The following is a 27,414-nucleotide window of genomic DNA, read 5'->3' as shown; positions in this document are numbered from 1 at the left end:
GATTTCAGTAGAGTTGATAAAATAGTCGGCGCGGTCTCATACTGACTTGGGGAGCTACTTCTCTGCTTTCACTTCCAAGTTTCAACTGTAAAAATCTTAGCAATCCAAATTGCAAACTCATGTTGTTATTGTTTCATATCGGGCAGACCAAACGTACGTCTTCCATTCTGACATGTTCTTGGAGCCTTAGATGCAAGACAGCAAGAGTTCTTTGACTGCAGGTCGAAGCTAGCTCTTTAGTTTGTTGAAGCTCTTTAGTTTGTTGGGTCGGTTTTCCATTACGAATAGGAATATTAATATGGTGACTTAGCTACGTATGGAAAATCTCCGCCAAGGATGATTGTTGCGCTACTAAGATTAACGTTAGACAATACAAAAACCATATAACTATGATGATTAGAGTTTTGGCATTCATGTCTACTCCCGCTACTTTTATTCGATTTTTTTATTTTTTTTTTGAGCAATTTCTACTAAATGTCTTGGTTGTTAAACTGTTTTGCAATCAATAAATAATTCAACAACCAAGTCAATATGAAACAATATCGGGCAGACCAAACGTACGTCAAAACCTCTAGAGGTGAACTACTTCCCGCTACTTTTATTAATTCGATTGTTTCATATCGGGCAGCCAAACGTTGTAGCTAATTATCTTTTTCGGGTGTCTTTCATTTCACCAAAAGAAAGGGAAAAAAATGGAAGGCTCATCTATATAATTTAGGAAAAATTGTAAGAGCATCTCTTTATCTTGGACATGTTTAGTTCTTTATCAATTTTAACAGCTGCACTGACTCCTAAGTGACTCGATTTTTAGTTTTAACTATTTTGCTCCTAAATATAGAGAGCGAGATGATTTTTTTTTTTTTTTTAAAGATGATCAAAGGATCTCACTTCTACCCCCATGGTGACTCAAATCCATAACCTCGATCTTAGGTAGTGGGTGCTCTAACCACTGAGCTAACGTCACTTCATCATAGAGAGTGAGATGATAGTCTCTATTATTTTTGTTAATTTAAAACGTTCCTTTTAAGTTATTCTACTTAATTTATAAATGCATTTAAACTATTTTTCTTCTATCAATAAATAATATAAATTCAAAACTAGCTAAAATAGAGAGAAATTATAACATAGTCCCGGACCATGGTACGCGTGGTGGTCCACATTAATGTTATTGGCCTATATGTCTCGCAGTTATTTCTGATTAGCCTATATGTCTCGCAGTTATTTCTGATTAGTCTCTTAATTTAATTTATCTTCTTCTTTTTTTCACCTCCCATGGCCTCCACCAAATTCAAGTGATACTCTTGGCTTGAACCACCACATGGCAGTACCACGTGATACTCTGGGAGTCCGGGACCACAAAATAATTCCTCGAATTGATACATACGTATTTTAAAAGTGGCTAGCCAAAATGACTTTTTATCTATTCTGACTTTTTATCAATATCAGTTGTGAAGACAATATTTAATTATATTTTTATAAATAAATAAAAAAGCATTTGATCATTGAATTTACAACCAACTCAAAGTTGCTTTAATTTGTACAAATATTCGATATCTCTTTGCATTCATACATCCATGACATCAACAATACAGGTTATTACTTCGTCAAAACTTCCTCTAATCACGTACATCAGGTGTTCCATAATTAAATTTCTCTAAACATTGCTTAATTATTGCAACTTATTTGACAAATAAGATTTGGCGCAAATGACTTCTTGACCTTTATTGATAGAGTGTTTATTTGTAGTGCATGAATAATGTGGGATTGGGGTGTTGTTTTTCTTGTTTTGTTTAGCATATCCGATGATGATATATCATCCCATGCCAACTCTGCCAAATGCATATATCACTTTTGGATCTCCTCTCAATATTATAACAGATATTTATGTATATATTTCCCCGAATAATAGAATGAATCTCATCACACAAGAGATCTTTTTTCTTTTTTTTTCCTTCTGACGACCAATCCGGGACTCGACGTGAAGCTCCAATTGAAATGCTAAAACATGGTAAGAAGGCCTGTGCCGAACTTTCTCCAATGGGTTGTTTCTCCTTCCAAAAAGAAAAGATCGAGTAAGAGTGGAAGATCTCGGTAGCAAAAATTATTGCTGAGATTGAAGACCATCCTTAGGTTAAGGTACAAAAGAAACAGTTAAGATGGGGATGGGGTTCACCATCTCTTCTATTTGAGAGAGATCTGCCACATTTTTCGTTGAATTTTGCATTGTGTTAATGAGTTATGTAAGAACTTTTTTGGCTGAGCTTCATATGTTGAAAATATGAGTAAATGTGGATATCACTTATTTAGTAATTTATACTTATTTTTAATTAATTGGTATAATACATGGTATATGGTGAATCGATTTTAGGGATTCAGTTCCCATGTAATATGTGGTCTAATAATAGAAGAGTGCAATACCACAAAGTATTAGAAGTATTATTTTAAGATTTTCACGTATCAAGCCAATTTTCAACAAGAACCTGTACATATAACACCGTATGAACTAATCAACAGAACATTTTATTATTCATTTTAATGGGGACTTGTAGTAGAGGAGTTTTTTGCGAATCTAAAAGACAAGAGTTTTCTTCAATCACTTCTGTCTACTTTTTTTGCTATCAAAACAGAATTTGGATTTGACTATATGTTAAATTTGGTCAAAGTATGAAATACAGCAAATGACCACTATTTGCGAAAGACTGGATTGTATATGTTTTTTCTAAATTGAAGAATTATAATGGACACTAGAACGGTGTCTGTTCTATTCTGAAATTCGGAAGGCCTAGTGTGAAATTTTAAATAAATATTTCTAATTGTGACCTCGCATAGTGACACAAAAAGAAAAGCAATGTATATATGTACTTAAAGCATCAGAGCATATAATATTCGCGTTTGTTCATAAGTTGAGCGTTCTTCAGCTTATAAGGAAAAATTGGCAAAAAAAAGAAAGAAAGAAGAAAAGCTTACAAAAACAATAACTAAAAACATTTGAAGAAAGAATACAAGAAAAGTAGAAAACAAAACGGCAAACCCAAACTGTGAAACACATAGTAGATAGGCAATAACTAGTCCGAATTACAAATCTGTTACAAAGTTGATTTGCCAAAACATATGTAGCTATTATTAAAGTGACGCTAGTCGAAAAACAAAACATGACATATGAAACACTAGCTAGGGTTCAAATCTCTTTTCTCCCCTTTTCTTTGGAAATAAAAATCTGCCATACATAAACAATAAATGACACGACTTGACTTAAGTGTCACTCATGTATTTGGGTTTTCCGACCACGGAGCAAAATTAAAATGAAAAACCTGAGGTTTCAAACTTTGAAGTCAACAACATCAAAGGGAATAGGACGGAATCATCACAAAAAGGGTCACAGCCGCAACAGAAATCAGAGGGGTATATACGTCTATACATTTTTGGCCTCAAAACCCAACCGACCACTTAAATTAAATCCTTTTTGGAATTTTGAAGATCTCTGGTCAAATACTCGCCAAACATGCTTTTACTTTTCTCTCGACTGGCCCACCTCCTCCCCCACACACATACCATGAGAGAAATGAGACGAAAATCTCACACGCCCCCTCTTCATATATACCTCCCCTGCTCCCTGCTCTCAGAACTCAAGTGCCACAACTCTCTGAACCCTCTCTATCTACCTCTAGCTAGCTGAGCTCTCTCATCTTCTTTTCGAATAGAGCTTGGCCGGCAATCATGGCTTCCATGAACATTCACATGCCCAACACAAACTTAAACCATGTTGCATTTTCCGAAACCACTCGGCCGCTGCGGTCGGTTTGTATCGGGCAGGTTTGTCTGCCCAAACGAACCAAATTAGCAACAGCTTCTCCTACAAAACAAACGGTTGTCGCATCTCCGGTGGTCATTGAAGTAGCAGCTAGAGCTAGCTCTGGTTCTAGTACTAGTACTACTTCTTTGTCTCATTCGTGGAGAGAGATTCAAGGCTCCGACAACTGGGAAAATCTAGTAGACCCATTGCACCCTCTTCTCCGGCAAGAGATAATCCGGTACGGCGACTTTGTAAAGGCGTGTTACAACGCTTTCGACCTGGACCCCAATTCGAAACGCTACCTCAACTGCAAGTACAGCAAGAGAAACATGCTGAGAGAGATTGGGATGGAGAGCAGCGGCTATGAAGTCACCAAGTACATCTATGCTACCCCCGACATCAACATTCCCATCCAAAACGGCGAGTCGTGCGGACGCTGGATCGGATATGTGGCCGTTGCCACTGACGAAGCGGTGAAGCGGCTAGGAAGGAGAGATATTATCATCACCTTCCGAGGCACGGTTACAAACCCTGAGTGGGTGGCAAACCTAATGAGCTCCCTCACTCCGGCAAGGCTTGATCCTCATAATGAACGGCCTGATGTGAAAGTAGAGTCTGGGTTTCTCAGCTTGTACACGTCCGATGAAAGCGACAGTAGGTTCGGGCTAGGAAGTTGCCGGGAGCAGCTTCTTTCCGAAGTGTCGAGGCTACTAAACAAGTACAAAGGCGAGGAGTTAAGCATAACCTTAGCAGGACACAGCATGGGAAGTTCTCTGGCTCTTCTTCTCGCTTACGACATCACGGAGCTAGGGTTGAATCGTGTCAATTCGAGCATGAAAACACCCGTCACCGTGTTTTCCTTCGGAGGCCCCAGAGTTGGGAACCCCGGGTTCAAGATGCGATGTGAAGAGTTGGGTGTCAAAGTGTTGAGGATAGTAAACGTGAACGATCCGATCACAAAGATGCCCGGAATGGTGTTCAATCATGAGAATTTTAGGGTTTTGGGCAGTGAGCGATTGTCATTTGAGTTCCCTTGGAGTTGCTCCTGTTATGCACATGTTGGTGTTGAATTGGTGCTTGATTTCTTCAACATGCAAAACCCTTCGTGTGTTCATGATCTGGGGACTTATATCAGCTTGCTCAAATGCCCCAAGAGACCATCAATGGAGAGTCAGAGAGACAATCAAGGTGGGGATTTTGTGAACAAGGCAAAAGTATTGCTCTCGAATATAATTAGTGCGCAAAATTTGAATCTGCAGCTACCAATCCCATGGAGAAGTAGTAGTACTACTGCTGAAAGCAATATGGTGAATCTGCAGGTTCAATCACAAAGAACATAATTTATATATTTCTTCTGTTCAATTAACTCCCCAGCCTTGTAAATTCTTTTTAGGAAAAGGGGTATTTTGATCTCGCATTCTATCTAGGGTTAGTGTACTGTAGTAGGGTTCTGTGACCTCTGGAAGACCAATCAAGAAGTTAAATTTTTGTAAGCAATCAGACCATTCATTAAACTTTGCATAATTATGGATTTCTTTGTTTCTTTTCCAATCATAGAGATACATAATAACCTAATTAAGGTCCCCTTTGGATCTTGTACAAGTATAAATAATATGCAACTAATTAAGTATCTGAGATCGATTATGGATTTGTATGTTTCTTTCCACCATATTTGGTATGACAGAATGACAGATATGCAAATATCATTGCTAAAGAAAATTAGATATGAGAGATTTAGTGTTGTTGATGAAATTAGACGATCTAATAATAGGGAAAATACATCTTTAATGCACACTTGGGTCAATCAATGACTCATTATACAGATATCCAACTAGATAATTAACAAGCATATGGGAATAAAATTGATTAAAACTTTACGTAAAAACTACTATGATATACAACTTGCAATTATCTCCATGTTTTTTTTTCTTCTATAACCCTATCTAGTATCAAATTTATGTGTTGGCATGAGATCTAGATTGGCTGTATACGAGTTGGAAGTGTACGTATAATACACTATCTATCTAAGTTAGATTTGTTGGTTTTTGTATCAACTTAATTTGTCTAATAAAAAAAATTATGGTTTGTTCTATTAGGGATTCTAGGAAGCTCGTTCCATGGCACCCTATCAGATACCGATCAACCTCGTCTCTTTCCTGACAACCTCGTAGGAAGGACTAATGCTCTCCTCTTTGCAGCGACACTTAGGGAAAAACCCTAGATCAGCTGCCACTTTTTTAGATCGGGTCATTATTCCCTAGTTTCTGATCTTTGTTGTTATCGACGTAACTCCTCTGAGACGGTCCACCTTTTCACCGAGCTTATCTTCGGCGCACCCTGTCACGCCCCGGATTTTGAATAACAAATCCAAATCCGAAACATGAATTAATACAACTCACATAAATACAACCTGAATTTTTTTTTTTCAAAACAACCACACCTCACATCGCTCGATATTACATAAACCAAATCTCAAATTTGTTTATTACAGCACACTCTCACCAAATTATATTGTAAGGCTCAAATGAGCATAACTCACCTCACAATTACAATTGCTGTAAAACTAAAACAAATTCTCTAACCCGCACGATCACCGTCCTGATTCTCCTGACCTGTAGGATTACCCGCTACACAATTTGAATAGTGTACCGGGATTGCAACAACACAAACCCGGTAAGCTTTTGACAGCTCGTATGAGTAAATGAAAGGATTGCACGATTTAAAGTAACCAGATCAACTCAAGCATAAATTTAACTCAAGTATTTTCTTTGCATAATAATTGAAGTGTACAACGTCACTTCAAGCATCAATCAACTCACATCTCAACATGACTACTCAAAAACAAACAACTGTTTACTCAATATATACTCACAGGCTTATGATTTATTTATATAAATCATCCCATGCAGTATATTATACTTACAGGCTTATGATTAATTAGATTAATCACCCCATTCAGTATATCATACTTACAGGCTTATGATTAATTATATTAATCACCCCATTCAGTATGTCATGTCATACCCAAGGGCATATGATAACTCGTTTATCCCCCAAGCAGTATGATGGCAGACAGACTAGAGCTCTAACTGTATCGTAAAGTGTCACCTGGGCCAAGGTTCACCTTACGAATGACTGCTTTTCTCAATTCACTCGACTCCTCATTTAATTCATCTCAACGACTCAACTATCGCACTTTACTCAATTACCCATTATCATAGACAACACAACATCTAAGATAAATCACATATTCCAAAGGGTAATGCTCAAAATATAACTCAGTAAATTACACCATCCAATATATATTCCACGTAAATATATATATACGTAGTCACCCATACAAGAGTGACCACTAATACCAACTATAGTTCACATGCAATAAAATCTAGAAATTCATTTTTATAGTTTAAATACATTTTACTTACCTATGGACCGTAGTCGATCAAGTCCATATAATTTAAAACAAATATTTATTTTCATAAAACAATTTCCACAATTTCTCAATTAAATAAAATCACCGAATTTCGGTTCGTGAATGAACCATGTGCGATTTACTCACCTCGATATTCCCGCTGCGTCTTCAATTCAACACAATACACACCGAAATCGTTCACCCAAGGGAGACCGTCAATCACCTAATCACACATGACCTTAACTTAGCCAATAGCTCAAAAAAACATACTCAAACGACAATCCAACGGTCGGATCAAAATTAAATGATGATCCAACGGTCGGATCCTCACGGATCGCCTTTAGGATCACCCCCCAAAAATCATCACGAAGATCCAACGGTCGGATCTTCCTGAATCGTCCTTACTAACATCTTCACAAATTTATACGAAAATCCGACGGACGGATTCTCACGAATCGCCTCCCTAATCACTGTTTTGCATTTATACGAAGATCCAACGGTCGGATCTTCGCCCATGACCACACAAAGCCACTGGGACAGTCATAAGATCATCATATCAAAACTACAAGTCCATCTGACGGTCCTAACTTCACAGATCACAAATCTAACGATCGAAATCGATCTAAACTTAAAAATTCATAACTTAATCATACGATATCCAAAAATTGCGTATAATATATCAAAATGATCGTATTGAAATATAGAATCTGAAAATGTACAGAAACCATATTTTTGATCCCCGGAGGTGGCCGGAAAGGGCCGCCGGAGTTAGTGGCAGAGCCGCCGCCGACCACCACCAATGGTGTCGGGGCCGGGCTGCTCTTCTTCCTCTCATCATGCTTAACAACTTTCATAACTACCATGTAAGCTGAAAATGACCGGAAGTGGTTGAAATTACCTAAAACAGTCGAGGTGACCGAAATTTTTCCAGAAACCGGCGAGAATTTGCAGAAACCGGCGAAGCTCCGATCAACGTAAAAATGTCCTCCTTTCGCTTCGATTCCTTCAGGAGACTTGTTCAGAACTTAAAGACGAACTCACTGGTTCAAGAATCACTCAAAACGAAGCTCTACAGCTCGAGATATCTTGATCGAAAGCGTCGGTGGCCGGAAAATTTGCAGAATCCGGCGAGCTCCCGTTCGACGTAAAAACTTCCACTACTCGCTTCGATCCCTTCTGAAGAGTTGTTCAGAACTTCAAGGCGAGCTCACTGGTTCAAGAATCACTCAAAACGACGTCCTGTAGCTCAAGATATTTGGATCGATAGCTCCGGTTTCGTTCTTGATTGGGTTTGACTTGCAGCCACTGCTTCGGGCCACGCCGCCGTGTGAGGCTGCTTCTGGGAGCTTCAGGAAGTTGAGGCGAGCTCGAGGATGAAGTTTGGTGAGGATTGATGGCCTGTAGCTCGAGTTATCACAATTGGAAAGAAATCGGGGCTGGACGTACCCGGTCTCTTCGCCGCCGTTTCCGACTGTGCCGTGACCCAAAACCGCTGCAGGTAGCTTCGTAAGGTTGAGATGATGCCACTGGAGGTTGTCCGGCATTGAATGATGGCCTGTGGAGGAAAAGAGAGCTTGGAGAAATTTTTGCTTTGTTTCGGTATCTTTCGGACGAGAGAGAGTGAGAGAGAGAGGTCGATAGAGAAACGAAAAAAAGAAACAGAATGATGGCTCTCCGACAAGAGGAGGACCGTTACAGCTAAAGGGAGGGGTGAGAAAACTAAAGGAAGGGTGAAATGTTTGTCTTTGATTCTTTCACGAGATGGTATTATTCCTCTATCGAGGTTCGTATTATTCCTCCGACGAGTTTCGTACAATTCCTCTAACGAGGTTATTACACACCCAATCGACATTTTTCCCTGTCATCAAAACAGGCTTCCTTCTTCTTCTTTTTTTTTTTCTTTTTTTTTTATTGTTGATGCTCTTCACGTGTCTATGTGCTACTCTAGTTGGCAAGCTCTTCTAATTGTGGATGATTTTTTGTCATGGTGTTTTTTGTTGGTTTTGCCAGGCTTTTGTTGGGAGAATCCATCTTGGATCTAAAATATTTGATAGTGATCATCCATATTTCATTGCTTATAATTCCATTTTTCATTAATACAATTATATATCTTATCATAAAAAAAATATCACTTTTCAAATTTATTCAAAGTGTATTACAAATGATTCGAAAAAAGAACACGTATTTGGAATTGACCAATATTATTAGGGTTTTTGTCTACTTACCTCATTTTTAGAGATTTTTTTCCCACTTACCCCATTAAGTTTTTTTAATTCCCTCTTACCCAAAACACTCTTAAGAGGTTTTCCCTAATACCCCATTAAGATTTTTTTTTTTGTTTTTTAATTTTTTTTAATACCATTTTACTCTCACCCCTTTATTACTTAGAGAGAGAGAAAAAAAAACCATAGGAGACTTCGCCGGAGCCCGGTCACCGGCCGCTGGAATCCGACCAACTTTCGCCGGATTCCGGTCACCGGTGGCCGGATTTTGGTCACCGAAATTTTCTGAAAATCTCACTGGAAATGTTTTTTTGCCCCCAATAGACATCTAGAGGCAATAGACGTCTATTGCCCCCTAATAGACGTCTATTGCCCCCCAATAGACGACTATCAGCCATGTATTGCCCCCCAATAGAACTTTCAGAGCCAGAATGGGAACTAATCTCCGTAAATTTAGACAAATAAAATTTTGATTACAGAAAAAAAAAAAAAAACAAAACAAAGAGATTACATCAATTCAAAACGTCTATTGCCCCCCAGTAGACATTCAAAACTTTTTTTTTCTTCCTTCAATTCTGTCCCATTACTTAAAAAAAAAATATATATTTTTTAAATCTGATTTGGGCACCCAGAAAAAGCTCTAGGCACCAAATCATCGTTCTCTTGACACATAATGCTTTCGGGGCTGCTCCTGCCCCCACCGCCGGTCGATTGGAGCGGAGTAGATGGATGCAGTCCGTGTAATCTTCGCCTCCGTTGCTAAATTGCCGTAACTTGACCTCTCGGTGTATCTGGTATTCCAAAACTCATCGAGCCCATCAGCTTAAACGAAACTCTGAGAAACCCTCCCAGGCACAAACCTCAACGAGCTCTGTCTCCGAGATCGCGGTAACTTGACCTCTTGGCGTCACCGGTGACTAAGCTAAATTGCCTGAAACCACCGCACACTGCTCAATTAGCATCGTAATTAGCTTCTCGACATCCATAGGAAAAATTGGAGGGAAATTGTGCGACAGAGTAATAAGAAAAGCTCTAGAAATCCCTAAATCTTCGCCTCCATTGCTAATCGCTGAAACGACGACTTCTCCAGAGAACCCGGCGATCTCGGTAGCGAATTCCGGCGACAATTCAGTGGCTTTCGACACGTAAGTACTAGGGGTTTGCCAGAAAGAAGAAATAGGAGGAGCCCTTGCTTCGTCACCGGAGAGAGGGAGAGAGAGAGAGAGAGAGAGAGAGACAGACAGAGACAGAGACAGAGACAGAGACAGAGACAGAGACAGAGGGAGGGCCACTTGTAATTAATTAATTAAGTCAGGGGCAAAACTGTCATTTTGTTTTAAACAGGGTAAGTGGGAATAAAAATCTGTTGCTGGGGTAAGTAAGATAACTTTTGCTCATTCTGGTGATTTGGGTCAAGAACCCATATTATTAATAGATGAGGTATAAAATACCAATCATAAATATGTTTCGGTTCTACCTTTGAGTACCGAGTCCTACTAAGAGAGCTACGTACTGATACTTCTATGCAGAGCTTATCATCGAGCCTATCTCAAATTTAGAATGTGTAAATCAAGAAAAGAAGGAAGAAATATACGAAGACTAAGGCATAATGGATTAATTTCAGTTTACCTACTCCAACTTTAGGCCAATCTTCATGTTAGTCCCTATTATTTTAATTTCATCAAGATTACCTCTGTACTTCCAATTTTAATCAGCCGTGTCCAATTTTTGAAACTCCATCCAAATATTCCGTCAAGTGATGACGTGGCAGTTTCGGCGGGCCCACAAGAAGGGCTATAATGGACAATTTGCATTTCATCTGACCCATGCCTCACTATTTCTTCCTCCTCTGTCTTTGTTGACCACATTGACCCCAAACCCCAAATTCCTCAGATGACTAAAATGACCCCGGTTTTGTCTCCTTCCCATTGCAAGAAGAGCAAGTTGATCGGACATCGTGGTCTCGGCAGTGGAGGTTGAGGGACTTGCTGCGGCGGAGCAACAGCGAAGGAGTCAATCGGCCCATTCGAGATTCCCGAGAAGTTTCGAAATGGTTAGGCTGCGATTCCTGAGAGCTCTCTGCAATTCCTCTCTCTCTCTCTCTCCAATTCTCACCCACGCCAGATTAATTTCAATCTTCTCGAAGTTGTTCATGTCGGGTCAGATATTGGGCCGTGGGTGGGGGAGTATGGTTCTTCTTTGGCTACCCCGTCTCTTGCACTCTTCGAAATTTCGCACATCTTGAGATTCGTGCTCCAATGACGCAAAGGCAATCTTCACTGCTGTGACTATCAGCGTCTTGTTCCGATCATCCTTGGCCTAACCCAGGTCCATATCTTCGACTTCTATATACCCTACTCTCGATGTGGGTGATCGTGCTTTAGCACATCGAACCATCATCGCTTGATCAGAATTCAAGTCCAGCCACCGAAACCATCATCGCTTGACCAGAATTGGCCCACTCACTGCCGATAACTCCAACCATCTTCAGGAAGTGACCTAGAAACTGGCCCAATTGGCCGAAACGATTCATGTGGAAATTTCAGTATAGAGGGTTTGTTGCTAGCAGCTTAGCTGATCTAGATGCTTCTATGCTCAAACTCAGACCCAGCGATCATCATGATCTTTCCTATGAGTCGTACGGCTTGTGAGTCATCGAGGCCGAGGGATGTGTCTCCCGTTGGTAAAGCTGAGAGTTTTAGCTCGAAATCACCATAATGAGCAGAGCCCAGATGATAAATGAGGTAGAATTTGATGCCCAAATCAAATTTGAGGCTTTTCTGAAGAAATTAGAAGAACCCATATGAGGAATTGGGTAGAATTGACTAACCAAATCGGAGTTTGAGGTTTTTCTGAGGTAAACCAGATGAGATTTTGTGCTACCCAAGGATTGTTCGTGTTTTCTTGTGGAAATTTTATTTTCTGGGTTTGGAATCAGAGGAGAAAGAGAGAGAAAGATAGAGAAAGGGAGATGTAAACAAAGTGGTAGAGAAATCAAGAGGGAAACGTTGACCAGGGGTATTACAGGAATTTAGCTATTCTGTCTCTTGCCACATCATCACTTGACGGACAATTTGGATGGAGTGTGAAAGATTGGACACGGCTGATTAAAATTGAGAGTGCAGGGGTAATGTTGATGAAATTAAAAGAAGAGGGACTGACATGAAGATTGACCTAAAGTTAGAGTAGGTAAACTGAAATTAATCCATTTTAAATTGAAGCTCTAATAACCTTCCAGTGAACCACCACAAATGGCAGCACACAACACCATGGCCATGGCCGACAATTCCGCCACTAGATCACCACCTACCTTCATTCATGTTCCACCAAAGTTTAAGTTTGCTTTAACTATTCCCTTTTATGTCACCCATTACATTCACCTCGATCATCCAATAAACCCTAACTATACCTTAAATCTTCCTAATCCAAATCCAATTATCACCTTCTTTCCTCTTTCCCACCAATTCTCCATTCCCCAAATACTTAGTCCCCTTTCATGTTTCATCACCTTGTAACCAAGGTTCTAAATCTCTGCGATATTTCCGATATATCCTCGGCCCCGATATCTCTTTTTTTCGACGGACCGATATATTTAGGGGGGTAAATATCTTATATGTCACCGTTTCTGCGAAATTTCTCCGACATCGTCAAATATCCCCGATATATTAGATATTTGCGATATATCCCGATAAAGTGAAGAAATATCTGTAAAATTTGAGATAAAAAAAAAAAAAAAAAAACTCAGTAATTCTCTAAATGAAAATCTGTGTGAAGAGAGATTTCCTAAAGGCAAATTTGAGTGAGGAGAAATCCCCTCAAGGTGAATCTAGGTGAGTAGAAAATCCCCTCAAGGCGAATCTAGGTGAGGAAAAAAATCCCCTCAAGGCGAATCTAGGTGAGGAGAATTGGATAAATACCCTCAAGGCGATTTTGGGTGAGAAGTAATTCTCTATATCGAAATACGTTTGTATCTTGATAATTACTTAGTTAGATCTATATTATATAACTTTTTGGTTTCTTGTTTGTAGCACATTTCTTAAACCCAAATTTTCATTATCGACATGATGTTGGTTATAGCCCACGTTTCACAAACTCTCTGGCAACAGTTGTCGAACAATTTACATAAATGGAGAAATTGCGGATACATTTGTGGATGAGGTAACTTCTTATTGATGACAACCTTAAAAAAATTTGGGATTAGAAATGACTAATTTTCAAATGGTTAATGCAAATTGTATGCTTTAGAGATGCAAAGGAATCATTTGGGTCAACCATAGCAAGAAAAACAAGAGAAACCAGAAATACAGGTTTGTGGTATATCCGTATATGTATTCATTAAAACACACACATACACACACATATAATTTCTTTAATAGAAAATGTTGATCTATTATAGCAGTAACTCATTGTAGTAGCTTTACAGCTGATTGGTGGACACAATGTGGGTATTTTGCACCAAACATGCAGAAAATTGCAATGCGTATTTTGGCACAAACGGCTTCTTCTTCTGCGTGTGAGAGAAATTGGAGTAAATTTGCTATTATTCATACCAAGCAAAGGAACCGTTTGGCATATCAGAAGTTGGAAAAGCTTGTATACTGCTACTACAACATGAAGCTGCGGCTGCGAGATAAACAGGCAAAGAATAATGTGGTCAATGAAAACAACTATATAGATCTACTTCATGTTGCAAGCGAGCCGCTTGATAATGGCATTGATCCACTTCATGATTGGATTATGCCTGCACACCTCGATGATGAAGCTGGAAGACCTCTTCCACAAGTTGTAGAAACTGCAACTAATGCTGGAATCAACGTAGAGAGAGTCTTATCTGAAGAAGTTGTTAAAAACCCAGAAGATAATTCAGATAGTGATGATGCGTGGGGTGGTACAGCAACTCCAGATAGTTCTGATGATGGTGGAGAGGGTGGAAGCGGAACAGGTGGTGGAGGTGAAAGATATGAATATGGACAATCTTCTGTGGATGGAGGATTTCAATTTACCTGTGAAGGTAATTTTGATCATGCCACCCAAGATGAAGACCACGGAGTGAGAACAGCTGGTCATGGTGCTCAAGAGAAGACCAGATATGGGAGGAGGACTAGAGGTGCAACTGATGATCAAAGTACCCCATCTGATGTTTCTTCAATTGCCTTAAGTTTTGACTCTATCAGTTTAGGCACAGAGCGCAGTGGGATCTCAAATGAATCTCATGAAGGCAACAATCAATTTGGTTATGATGCTTATGGATGTAATCAATATGGAGAAGTATATGATCAGTCATCTAGTTGGGTTCATCCTTATTATCCCCTTATAGGAGAAACAGCCGGCAGTTCTAAAGAGATCTATAACTATCATGTTCATCACTACAATTCGCACTATATGGGTCATATGTCTTGGTCTGATTATTGCATTTTCGTAGACCAGCGAGCGACTTTTCAACTGCCTAGAGTCTCTTTTTGGATGTAGATGAAGTTGACATTCATATGTATTTATATGTAGTTCTAAATTTCTAATAAATTGACTTTTTTCAAAAACGATATTTTCGTACATTGTATCCCCGATATATCTTATATCTCTATTTGTCAAAGTACCGATAGATATGAAAATATCGATATTTAAAACCTTGCTTGTAACCACCCGAGAACCAGAGCCCATGCCCCCCTACACTCCTCTTTTACCGTGCCACAAACGGAGAGAATCTTCTCTCTCTTCTCTTATTTATTAATGCTTCACATCTTAACTTCGGTTCACCATTTTTTCCATTATCTTCCCATAATCCCATCATTAACGTAACAATGCTAATATTCTTTACATTTTTTTTAGCTTCTCTCATTACTATCACCACTAACTCCATTCCGTTCCTTGCATTACTCACCACCATGATTGTTCATCTCTATTTACAATCAATTGCTCCATTTACTTCACATACTCATTCCATTTCATATACACAACCTTCATCGCATCATCACTTCTCCTTCCACCATCAAAGCACTGAAAAGAAAGAGGACTTCTAGCACAACTTTAGGAACCATAATCACCAACATCACCATGATAGCATCACCTCTTGCCTGCGAAGTCATCACTCTGAAGGCATTCGTGAGTTTATCCACTCCATCCTCAACGTGCATGTAATCATCACTAGTCACCCCTCAATCTTACTCTTTAAATTTTTATTTTTTATATACTAAAATATAGGGCTAAATACTGGTTACTATCATGTGATTTAGGTCCAAAATCAATTCAGTCCATGGACTTCTAATTTCATCAAAAACAACCCTGTATTTTCAATTTTGATCTAATAGGTCCAATTCATTAATAGTCTGTTATGGGTTCAACTTATAGTTGAATTATTTAATGAAAAACTTTTTATTTCATAAATTTCTAATAGTGAGACCCACTCCTAAATTGACTATGCATGCATGCCACCTCAACACCACATCATAAAACATATGCCATATATGAGCCACGTCAACAAGTTAAATGACTCAATTATCGGAAGACTAACATATTGTACCTATTAGATCAAAATTGAAACTGCAGGGGTGTTTTTGATGAAATTAGAAGTCCAGGGACTAAATTGATTTTGGACCTAAACCACAGGGTAGTAACCAGTATTTAGCCCTTAAAAGATATAGGTCACTAGCAGCAGATTTTAGAAGCAGCCCAGAGGTTGCTTTTATAAGCTGTTGTGGATCAAAACACGCTCTGCAGTTGTTTTATGTACTGACAACACTTTTAAAAATATTATTTATCATACACGAAACTGTTTTAATTCACAGCTGATTATTCTCACAACACAGCAGCAACAGTTTTTTTTTTTAAATCACAGCAATCCCAAACTGGCGCTTTGTTGGAGTAATCTTGTTTACATTTGAAGATTTAGTTGAATTTAAATCACCACGTCTTTAAACAAAAACCAATTCACTAAACACTATGTTGCACATACTCACTGTGAATCAAGATTTTCTTGTAAACTTAGGTTTATGATTATAAATTTATGAATTTGTTTACTTTCCTTTAAGTTAGCCCTATACTATTATTACTTGTACGTGCCTTTACATTTAAGGGTGACATAAATGCTAACACACTAAGGATTAACTTAAATAATAATTATGTAATCCACGTACATCCCGAAACCAAGCACATTGTTATCCACTCATCCCTTATGAGAACTTGGCAGCCATGCATTCCACCTGATCCTCCATAATTTGGATAAGAAATACATATAGATATATTAATTATAATATAAATCATATGTCCTCAAATTTATTAGTAATTTGTTGAATAATATGCGAATAAAACACGGACTGATTTTTTTTCTCAAAAATACTTCTGTATTCGTATTTTTAAAATAGACTCGTTACATTTTCTGTACTTTTAAAGTCAAAAATATTATACACGCATTATACACGATTTTTACATTTTCTTTCCTTAATTTACACACATTATTGAAAAAAAAACAATATATATATATATAAATTAATATTTTAAAATTAAAAAAATTAGTTAATTAAAAATATTTTACGAATTTTTCAACGAACTATTTGATGAAATATCCGATTAATAGACATACATATTTTTTCCATATTGAATATGTTTTATTAATTATGGTCTTCAATGAACATCTACAGTTCTTCACGAAATGTTTTGGCAAGTTCATATTAGGGTATTCAAGGTAACTAAGTTTGGAAAGAATAATTCACTGCAGACGTGGTAGATCTGATACAAATATTTTGTTGGGTTTTTGTCCATTTACCCCATTTCTAGGGATTTTTTTCTCACTTACCCCATTCAGTTTTTTTAATTTCCTCTTACTCAAAACACTTTAAGGAGGTATTCCCTAATACCCCATTAAGGTTTTTTTTTATTTTTTATTTTTTTAATACCATTTTACCCTCATCCTTTGTTACTTAGAGAGAGAGAGAGAGAGAGAAAGAAAAAAAATGGAAGAGAGAGAAACCATAGGAGACTTCGCCGGAGTCGGTCACCGGTCACCGGTCGCCGGATTCCGGCCAACTTTCGCCGGAGTCCGGTCACGGGAATCCGGTCACCAACCACCACCCACATGAATTTTCTGAAAAACGTCTATTGGGGGACAATAGACGTCTATTGCCCCCCAATAGAGGGGCAATATAGACGTCTATTGTCCCCCAATAGAATTTTTGATTGTCGGAATGGGAACTAATTTTCCTAAAATTAAACAAATAACACTTTGATTAAAGAAAAAAATGAAGAGATTATATTAATTTAAAAACGTCTATTGCCCTCCAATAGACATTCAAAAATCTAGGCAATAGACGTCTATTGCCCCCACATAGTAACTTTTTTTTTCCTTCTTAGCATTCTGCCCCCATTTTACAAAAAAAAAAGAAAAAACAAAACAAAACTGCGTGAGAGACGTGTTGGATCTCAGAGGGAGAAAAAAAAAAAATTGTGCTCGAGACGTTCGATCTCAAACGGAAAAAAAAAAGAGGCCATTCCAACCAATTTGCATTCCTACTTCAAAATCTAACACATTCATGGCATTTCGTCACATCCACAACTAGGAATTAAGGTTGAAAGAGTGACCTGCTCGTCATCGTCGCTGTGGGGAGATCAAGATTTGATTCTGAGACAAGACGAGTGGAACACTGCCGGCGATGGATTTGGATCGTTGCCTCCGACCACTATCACCTGGCGGCGACGACGACGACGACGTGGCTTTGCTGCCGCTCGATCCCATCTTTTCTCTCTCCTTTCTTAGAATCCAGTGCGCCTAGACACTACTACAGAAATTGAAACAGACGACGGGCAAAAACTGTCGTCTGATATGGAGGCTGACCGTCGTATATCGAGGCGCCGTCTGATGAATGTCGATTGTAGGGAACCGTCGTGTGAAGGGATCGGCAGCATGTCGGCAGCATCCTGGCAGCCTGTCGACAGCATTAGCTGTTGTGTGACTGTTCTTCAGACAACGGGCGACTTTAGAAACTGTTGTGTGATTGCGATTCAGATGTCGCTTTATTTTACGGCCGTTGTGTAAGTTTTATTCACACAATGCTCTTTACAAAGCATCCGTTATCTGTTTTGAGTTCAGGCCACAGTTGTTATTTTGTGTCCGTTGTGTGACTTTCATTCAGACGACAGTTTTTCAAAGTGTCCATTATCTATTTTATATTCAAACGACAGTTTTTATTTTTGGGTCATTGTGAATATTGTGCACATACGACAGTTTTTTTGTGGTTATTGTTGTCCTAATAGAATGATTCAATGCATTGTATATGCTGAAAGTGAAATAAAAAATGATCCAATTAACAGTAGCTGATCAATATATAGAAGAAATTGTTATAATCCACATCATGCACCAAAATAAATTGTGCAAAGGTAATCTTTCATCTACAAAAGGAGTACATCTAATACTACTCTCCTAGCAATATACATCCAGAAATTTACTTAGGGAGTCTAGCTTTGCTGCTCTCATGGCCTCATTGGAGTCTAGCTTTGGAAGCTCCCAAGCACTAATTCTACAGATTGCGAGTAACACCTTGATCCTCTGAGATATCCATAACCCAACGTCTTTTAGTAGCTTGTTTCCTGAAGCATCTTGCTGGTTCATGGATTACAAGCTCTCTGAAAGAAGATCCTGTCCTGCTCCCTCAGCAATCACAATAACCATATGTCCATTTTCTGAGTCGTTCTTCAATGAACTCAAAAGGTCCACCTCGTCCTTCAAGAAATAAGGGGGAATCTGGAATCAAACAACAGTCCACATTGCGACTGGCAAGTGTGGCATGCATAGCTATGAAACCTGCAACATGAATTCCAGTTTAAGATGAAAGCTGTATATTGAATAGGGTTTAAACTATTGATTCAGCAACCTCATTCAGTATCTATGGGCAAAGATATATATTGAATAAACAATTATATTCAATGGATCTGCTTTCACAAATTAACAAGGATACAAGAAGGAAAGGAACTCCCAAAACCCTCGACACATCGCAAAAAAGCATCCTCTTTACAGACCCAACAAACCAAATCCATGTAATTCCAAACATTTTCACAACTGATTATCATGTTAGTAAGTAAGGTGTGTACTCACTATCAATTCCATAAACATTCTGCCAGAAATCAATGCTTTCACTTTATCTATCAACATGTGTGATAGGTGCTATGTACAACTGCAAGCATTCAACAACAAAATCAGCATGACAGAACCAAATTCATTTAGCATCTAATGTTGTACAAAAATATATTGACGAAGCTGCATACTCTAGTTGATAATCCACAAGTTAACGACATATGAGGTTGAAATGATTGTCAATTCAATGACATTAAAGCAGCAACCGTGTATAGATCATCTCATAACTAAAGATGTACTGTCACAACAATCGAAAGACCAAAGAGATAAAGAAAATTACCATTGCATTTGAAGGAAGTATAACACCTCCAGGTTTTAGCTAGCGATCTCTCGCTGTAATGACACTTCCAACCTCTGTGTTGAAAAGTAAGCATGTCAACAAAATAACTTCGAACCATATATGCCCATGTATATAATTTAGAGGCACAATTATAAACTAGCAGTAATTATACAATCCAATAACCAACATCTTAAAAATATAATTTGCAAAACTTTTGATAGCTACCTCATACAGAAGCATGTATCCCATCCACTCTGAAATTATAACATCAACCTCCTCATCAATATCAACATCCTGCAGAACTAAAAATGTCAGCAGAATTTCCTCTGTTTACAGATCCTGAAATTTCATGACAGTTGTGTTACAATAATAACAAGCAGCTTTTAAATGTCAGTGAGAGCCAAGACAAGAATATTTCAACCAGCTGGGCAGAGTCGTTACTGTTGGGCCAGCAGAGAGATGGACTTTAGTAACAATTGCCCAAGTACCTCTTGGAAGGATACATAACTGTTAATGCAACTCAAAGTACAAGGAAACATGGAAACTAGCAGCTACATGATATCCTAATACACACACATGTTTCATTGAAAGGAAAAAAGAAGAAACTAAACCAAATGCATCATATAAATTGGCTGAATTTTAAGTATTCATCCACTGAAAGTAGTATAAGTCCGAAAGCAAGTCACTATGTAATATATACGACCCTCTTTAATGGTCGTTTTGACTGGAACCCCTAGTACAGCTGCTCTAAATAAACATGAATATTTTTTTTTTTTTCAAGCCATTAGTAACTTATCTTTCAAAATATGGTTACAGTTTTTCATGTTCATGCATCGATCACGTTCCTGCATGGTTACAGTTTTTCAGCTTATGAAAGAGGGCTGGTCTTCAGGAGGATCGATCACGTGGAAGCAAAATATGATCAGTTTTTCCCGTGACTCAGCCGCCACACCCATGCTTTCGTATGAATGAAATCAGAAAAGTTGTTTTACCAAAAATTAAGCTATTTTACTTAACACCAAACTCTACTCAAATTACTAATCAACAAACTAATTTGTTGAGTTTAGAGCTAAGAGAGGTACAGTAGACGTTAGTAGCTCCCAACTCATAGAGTCGTGTTCCATCGGTTATTAAAAAATTACTGTAATTTTTTAAATATCTTCAATGATTTGCTTGAAATTTATACTAAAGACCTTTGCTACTTAAATTAGATGTTATATATATAATCTGATCAAATCCAAAATGGCTCTTCAACTAGCTAGTCATGTGGTGGCTTTATTCAAATCAATATTATGAGGTTGAGGTCAAATTGATCAAGAAATTTTAGCTTGAAGTTGAAAGAGATGTGGTTGATTGAAGAACTACTTAACTGGCCTTGGCCTTTGTTTAAAGTGATAACGAGCTTTGGGGTACTATTGGTGGAGGATTCATCAGTTCTAAATCTGATCAAATGAAGAAAAGGACTTCGATGTCTATAGATAAATCTTACCCCAAAAGAGATTCATTTGTTTTTAGTATCTAATTTGACCCTAAGAATATAAATATAGGCATGGCTCTATATCTTACAAGTAGCGTGGTACCTATTTTTGAGCTATATTCCAAGTTGAAATTGACTTTGTTCAATCAACCATGAGGTACATGTCACATATAGTTTGGTTCGGGCAAAAATAGCTATGGAGCTGGTCACAGCGACCAGCTCAACTAGGTTTCTTCTGTTTCACAAGTTCGTGACTGGATTTTTGGTTGACTGCCTCTCTGGTTTGACATGAAGTAATTAACCCAATATCTGGGTTAAAATTAGGATAACCTAAACTCAACCCCATTGAGTATGAGTTTCACTTATGTTAAGGTTTTCTTTTGGGGTTTTCCGGGGACATTTAGAACAAAGGAGGGCGACTTCATGAGGGGGATCATCCGAGTGAATCATTTTATGAATACAAAAGATGCATAAGTCCTGAGGAATTTTATAACCCAGCTGCTAGTATAAACCTTCAGACAAATCAACAAACCTGAACAACTAGAATCGTGCCTTGTACAACCCTCACGCAACTCTTTGATTCCAACCCCATCAAAATTTATGCATATGCAGCTTTTTCATTCCTAGCTTAGCTAAAACCAGTTAATCAGACTCTTTGATTCAGATCAATCCAAACATGTGTAAATCCTTTACTTTACCTCTACATAACAGTAACAACTAGCTCTTAGGAGTTGGAGAAGAATAAAATTCTGTGTTTGTGTGCCCGAACTGCTAGCCCAGTATTATAATAGCTCATACGGTGTCTTACCAGTTAAGAACAACAACTCAGATGATGAAATCAAATATTCAAATCTGCTTCTCATTATCATCACCGCATATGTATATACATAAACAAAAATTTAAGCAACCCAGAAGATAATTAAACAGAATCAACATGGAGGAACAGAATCAAGCATATTCACAGATTATTAAAAAGCCGAAAGCTTAGCCCATGATAATTACACCAAAAAGATCAAAACTTGATAGGACCCAACTGAAAACAAGACGTAATAATCAAAACCTAGTTACAGAATCGAAGAGAATCAACCAAAAGAAACGATTTTGATACCTGAGGCTGGATGCGACAGGAACCAGTCCGAGAGGCTAAACTGGCCGGCCAACAGTGCTTCGCTCTAAGGGAATCGGCTCGATCTGGAGAGGCTAAGCTGGCTCAATCTCAGTTCACCGGCTCAGTCTTATTCGCAGAGAGATGAGATTGGTTAGAGAGAAGAATGAGGGTTTCAGAGAGTGAGGTTTTGGCTAGAGAGTGAGGATTTTCATTTTGGTTTGGGTCTGTCGAGATAGAGAGAAGAATGAGGGTTTGGGAGAGTGAGGTTTTGGGTAGAGGGTGAGGATTCTAGTTTTGGTCTGGGTCTGTCGACAGTGAGGCGCCCAAGAGGAGGGCTTTGTTTTTGGGTCTGTCAATCGACGGTGAGACGAGTCAAGATAGAGGGAGGCGCTAGCTGTCGAGAGAGGGTTTTGCTATTTTGTTATGTTTTTTGCTCGAAGTACGTGTTAGGGTTTCAGCTAGATTTGTGAGGCCCTAATGCCCTATCAATTTGGAAAAGGACTCACACAACAGATCTGTTGTGTAAGAACGTGGTCTGAATGAAGCCATTTAAATTTGGGGGTTGTATCCTATTAATTGGACTTCCCTCTTTCGGGAGTTGGAGAAAAATTGTGGTGTGGGAAATCTCCCTCCTTCAGCCAAACATACTGATCACACCACAGTTTTGTTATTTTTCGTCGTCTGATTAATACATGTTAGGGGGAAAGTTGGGGTTTCAGATGGGATTTGGCACCACTTACATGGTGGGAAAGTTGCCGCTCAAATTTTTAAGCATCACACAACGGTTTTTTCCTTAAACGTCGTCTGAACTAATTCACAAGTCCATATCAGACGACAAATTTTGTAAAAACGACGTCTGAAAACATAAAAATCAATCAGACGACGGAAAATTATGATACGTCGTGTGAGAGGCGTCGTCTGATTGAATTTTTGTAGTAGTGAGAAAAATAGAAATGCGATTGGAACCGTGAAATTGGGATCTGGAGCACAGCTTGCACTCGATCGAGTAAAGGATCTTCCGTGGAGGAGAGAGAGAGAGACGGCGCAGAGGCAAGAGAGAGGAGAGAGAGACGGCGCAGAGGAGAGAGAGACGGTGGAGAAGAGAGAGACAGCGCCGGAGGGGAGAGAGAGATTGATGTTAGTGGCAGTGATTGTAATTGTTTAATTGGGTTGAGGGCAAAATGGTCATTTGGTGTTAAATTGTGTATGTAGGAATAAAAATCTGTTGCTGGGGTAAATGAGATAATTTTTGCTCATTTTGGTGCTTTTGGTCAAGAGCCCATATTTTGTTTGACTTTTAGAACTTCAAATGAAATCAAACTCGAGCTCTTTGATTTGGTTGAAGTGTAATGTTACGTTTATTTCCAAAATCATCACACGTTAGACCCGGCCTGAACCCGAAATAGTAATTGTGTCATTCAGGACCTTCACTACGCCTTGTATAGTTGTATCTCTTCGTCAGTTGAGTGTGCTCAAATGCATCGTCAAAATCAGGCAGCATGTTACATTGCTAGGCTTTGCATGTTTAAGGTGTGGAAAACGTACATTAAGTAGCAGCTCTCAATTGGAGCTTAATTAATTAGTCCTAGTTGAAGTGCATGGCAGAATCAGTAAAAACTGTGAGAATCATTTTAGTCCAAAACAAGTAAAACCGTGTTTTTCGCGGTAAATGCTCTTTGCTTCTTATCAATTTGGTACGGTCAAACTAAAGAAGCAAAAACAGCGTTTTTTGACTTGCAACTTTTAACTTTGCAATTGTTATTCATTCTCTTCATGTTTTACATGAAGCTCGTGATCGATCCAAGTTATTATGGATTTGTAGCTAACTAGCTAGCCTTATTAAGGACAGATACGGATCGACGCAATATGATTTCCCTTTTTAACTATGTATATCTATGTGATGTTTTTTTTCTTTATTAAGTTATCGATACATAAATATTTAATAAATCTTTTTAAAAAATTTAATAAGAAAAACAAATTGCGTACAAACAAATTGTCGATCATAGATTTGCACTTCCTTGTAGGATTCAAATCCACCACGAAGAGGCCATGGCAGGATCAATGGCAGAAGACTAGTAGGCAAGGGCGTAGCTAGTTAGGGTCGAGGAGGGTCAAATGACTCCCTAGCCTTAACCTTACTTTTTTGTTATCTTATATTTTTTGCCTAATTTTGCTTGTAATTTTTTTTTTTTTAGGGGAATGGATTATATTCCAGTGATCGAAAAGATCATAACGACCGTACAAGGTCAAGGTAGGGGATTCGAAAATCACCCATTACATTCATTGCTCAAGTAGTGCATGCACTGACTGCACATATAAAATGACTACTAGCTAGAGTCCCTAGACTACTACGTCATAAACAAATTGAAGCAACAAAATTCAACCAATAAACCAGTATATCCGCCTAAGACCATCTTGGTGTACATCAATACTGGCCACTAGATTGAACACACTATTACGACAAAAAGGTCACGACATAAACAGGGCCGAGGCCCACTACAACCTCCAAAAAGGAGGAGCTTTATTGACAAAACAAAAGACTAAAAACAGGCCCAACATTGACCTGGCCCAAGAATGAACCGGCCTCGGTTTCCATCAGCAGAAACTAGGGCGACACCCGCCGCCGCCGTCACCCAGCCTCCAGCCACCAGATGCTAGCCACTAGTCAACACCGTCCAAAGCCCGAGAGAATCGTCGAACGTCATCACCAACGAAGGCCAGCACCCGATCCCCAAAACTATACCACAACCCAGACGCAAACCAGCAAGTGCCCCCAAAACGAAGCACTCGATCGCTCCGCCTGCCCAGAACTGCACCAACAAACCCATCCACCGAGAACATAGCCTCGACCAGTCCAATCAAGCCACTCCAAACAGGAACAGAAGTGATCCCGCAAAAGTCTCTCGTCCGGCAGCACACCAACACGCCCCACCAAGGCCAACCGGCCAGGCACAACGCTAGGCTACCGGACGAGAGCGACAGAATGATGGAAAAACCTCAATTGCCTGTGTGCGGCGCTGTTCTCCTCGAGGGAAGTTGAGATTTTTTTTTATTTTGTGGTTTACTTGCTTGTAACCCTGTTTCTTTTGCTTTTCGTGGAAATTTTTTATCTAGTTTTTGAGTAAAACCTCAATGTGCTATAGATTTAAGTCATATTTTAAGGAAATTAAGATTTTTCTCCTTTTTATTTCTTTCTTTATTGAGTATAAATTTTTTCACTTAAATGTAAACCCTAATTGAAACTATAATTTTGACCCTTCTTATTACAAATTCTGGCTACACCACTGCTAGTAGGTAGCTATTGTTGCAAGCGAAATCCTAGCTCCAAGTTTTCTCATAGATGTGTGTTTGTCCTGCAGACGAATAAGCCGTTAAACTCTTGCCTCTTAATTCGAATATTTTAATTTTTTTTCAAGAATTCTATCATTATAATGTTTAATGTTTTTATATTTAGCATCCTGATTTTTACACTTTAAATCATTTGTGTCTCTACACTTCTAATTTCATCACACGTGTCCCTATACCCACAAATTTTAAACAATCTCCTCCAACAGCTCTTTTGTCAATATACCAATTATTTTTAAGGGCTAATTACTGTTTAGTACCCTGTGCTTTTGGTTCAACATCAATTCAGTCCTCTGACTTTCAATTTCATCAAAAACATCCCCACACTATTATTTCTCCATCCAATAGGTCCATCCGTGATAAATCAGTCAATTTCAGCCATTTAGGTGCTGACGTGGCGATCCAACTCAGCCCAGGTGGGGCCCACACAGAAGTGAAATTCCCAAACTGACCCTAGCCAACCAAATATGAAAAAATCCAAAATAAATTCCAATCTTTGAGGTTGGGGAGACTCGAACCCACACCAACACCTTTCATTTGCAAAAGCCCAACCACCAGACCACTTGCATGGTATTGCAATATTACAAACGAAAATAATATATGTAGAAAAGTTGAAAAAACTCTACTTCTCTCCTCCTCTCCTCTTCTTCTTGCTCTGTGCATTCCCAGTTTGTCGGGCTTGCTTTGGTTCCTTCTTTCATGTCGTCGTTGCTTCCCAACCTTTGTCAAATACCCAGTATGACGCCATATTTGTCCAATGTCTGGTCACGGCGGAGTTTCGATTGATCGGGCTCGGGGCGAGAACCGGTTCTACAACCCGCCCCCGATTCGAGAGCGACAACACCAGCAACAGCTTCAACGGCAGCAGAAGCTTGAACAGGAGAAACAGCAGCATCAGAGGCGACCGGTGTCGGTGGTGGAGTCCGACGACTGTGCTACGTCTCATAGTTCCGACTCGGGTCGGGAAGCGCTCAGTGAGGCCGCGAATTTAGATCGGTTCCTTGAGTTCACAACGCCCCTGGCTCGAGCTCATTTTTGGCCCAAGGTATTGGAAAATCATAAATACTTTTGGAAGAAAAATCCTTGTCTTTGAGGCGGTTTTGGTTTTGGTTTTGTTAGAAAACGACAGTTGAATTAGACTAGAACATTCTCCAGATAATGGAAATTTTAGGAAAAGTAGATATATAATTATGTGGCATTGCTGAGAATTTTGAGTTTCTGAGGGAACTAGAGCCTCTGCCCAGCGCTGCACACTAGACACAGAAGCAACGACAACATGAAAGAAGGAACCAAAGCAAGCCCGGCAAACTGGGAATGCACAGAGGAAGAAGAAGAGGAGAGGAGGAGAGAAGTAGAGTTTTTTAAACTATTATACATATATTATTTTCGTTTGTAATATTGCAATACCATGCAAGTGGTCTGGTGGTTGGGCTTTTACAAATGAAAGGTGTTGGTGTGGGTTCGAGTCTCCCCAACCTCAAAAATTGGAATTTATTTTGGATTTTTTCATATTTGGTTGGCCAGGGTCAGTTTGGGAATTTCACTTCTGTGTGAGCCCCACCTGGGCTGAGTTGGATCGCCATGTCAGCACCTAAACGGCTGAAATTGACTGATTTATCATGGATGGACCTATTGGATGGAGAAATAATAATGTGGG

At 38.9% G+C, this 27,414-nt stretch overlaps 1 protein-coding gene and 1 long non-coding RNA gene across 2 annotated transcripts; one reads left to right on the top strand and one right to left on the bottom strand.

The window, feature by feature from the left end:
- The first annotated feature begins 3,642 nt into the window (after positions 1–3,642).
- Positions 3,643–5,288, top strand: LOC133712377 (galactolipase DONGLE, chloroplastic). Its single transcript, XM_062138488.1, has one exon. It carries the CDS (start codon positions 3,718–3,720, stop codon positions 5,131–5,133), a length of 1,416 nt encoding a protein of 471 aa, XP_061994472.1. The 5' UTR covers positions 3,643–3,717; the 3' UTR covers positions 5,134–5,288.
- A 13,424-nt stretch (positions 5,289–18,712) lies between these two features.
- LOC133711030 (uncharacterized) lies at positions 18,713–22,873 on the bottom strand. Its single transcript, XR_009847028.1, has 5 exons — positions 22,413–22,873; positions 20,053–20,121; positions 19,828–19,901; positions 19,509–19,587; positions 18,713–19,217 (listed from the first exon to the last, which is right to left on the bottom strand). It is a non-coding gene; the product is annotated as an uncharacterized LOC133711030 (long non-coding RNA).
- Positions 22,874–27,414: the final 4,541 nt, after the last annotated feature.

The sequence above is a fragment of the Rosa rugosa genome, chromosome 5 (assembly GCF_958449725.1).
Source record: "Rosa rugosa chromosome 5, drRosRugo1.1, whole genome shotgun sequence".
In the NCBI taxonomy this organism is placed as follows: domain Eukaryota; kingdom Viridiplantae; phylum Streptophyta; class Magnoliopsida; order Rosales; family Rosaceae; genus Rosa; species Rosa rugosa.
This window is presented reverse-complemented; position numbering and strand designations above follow the sequence as displayed.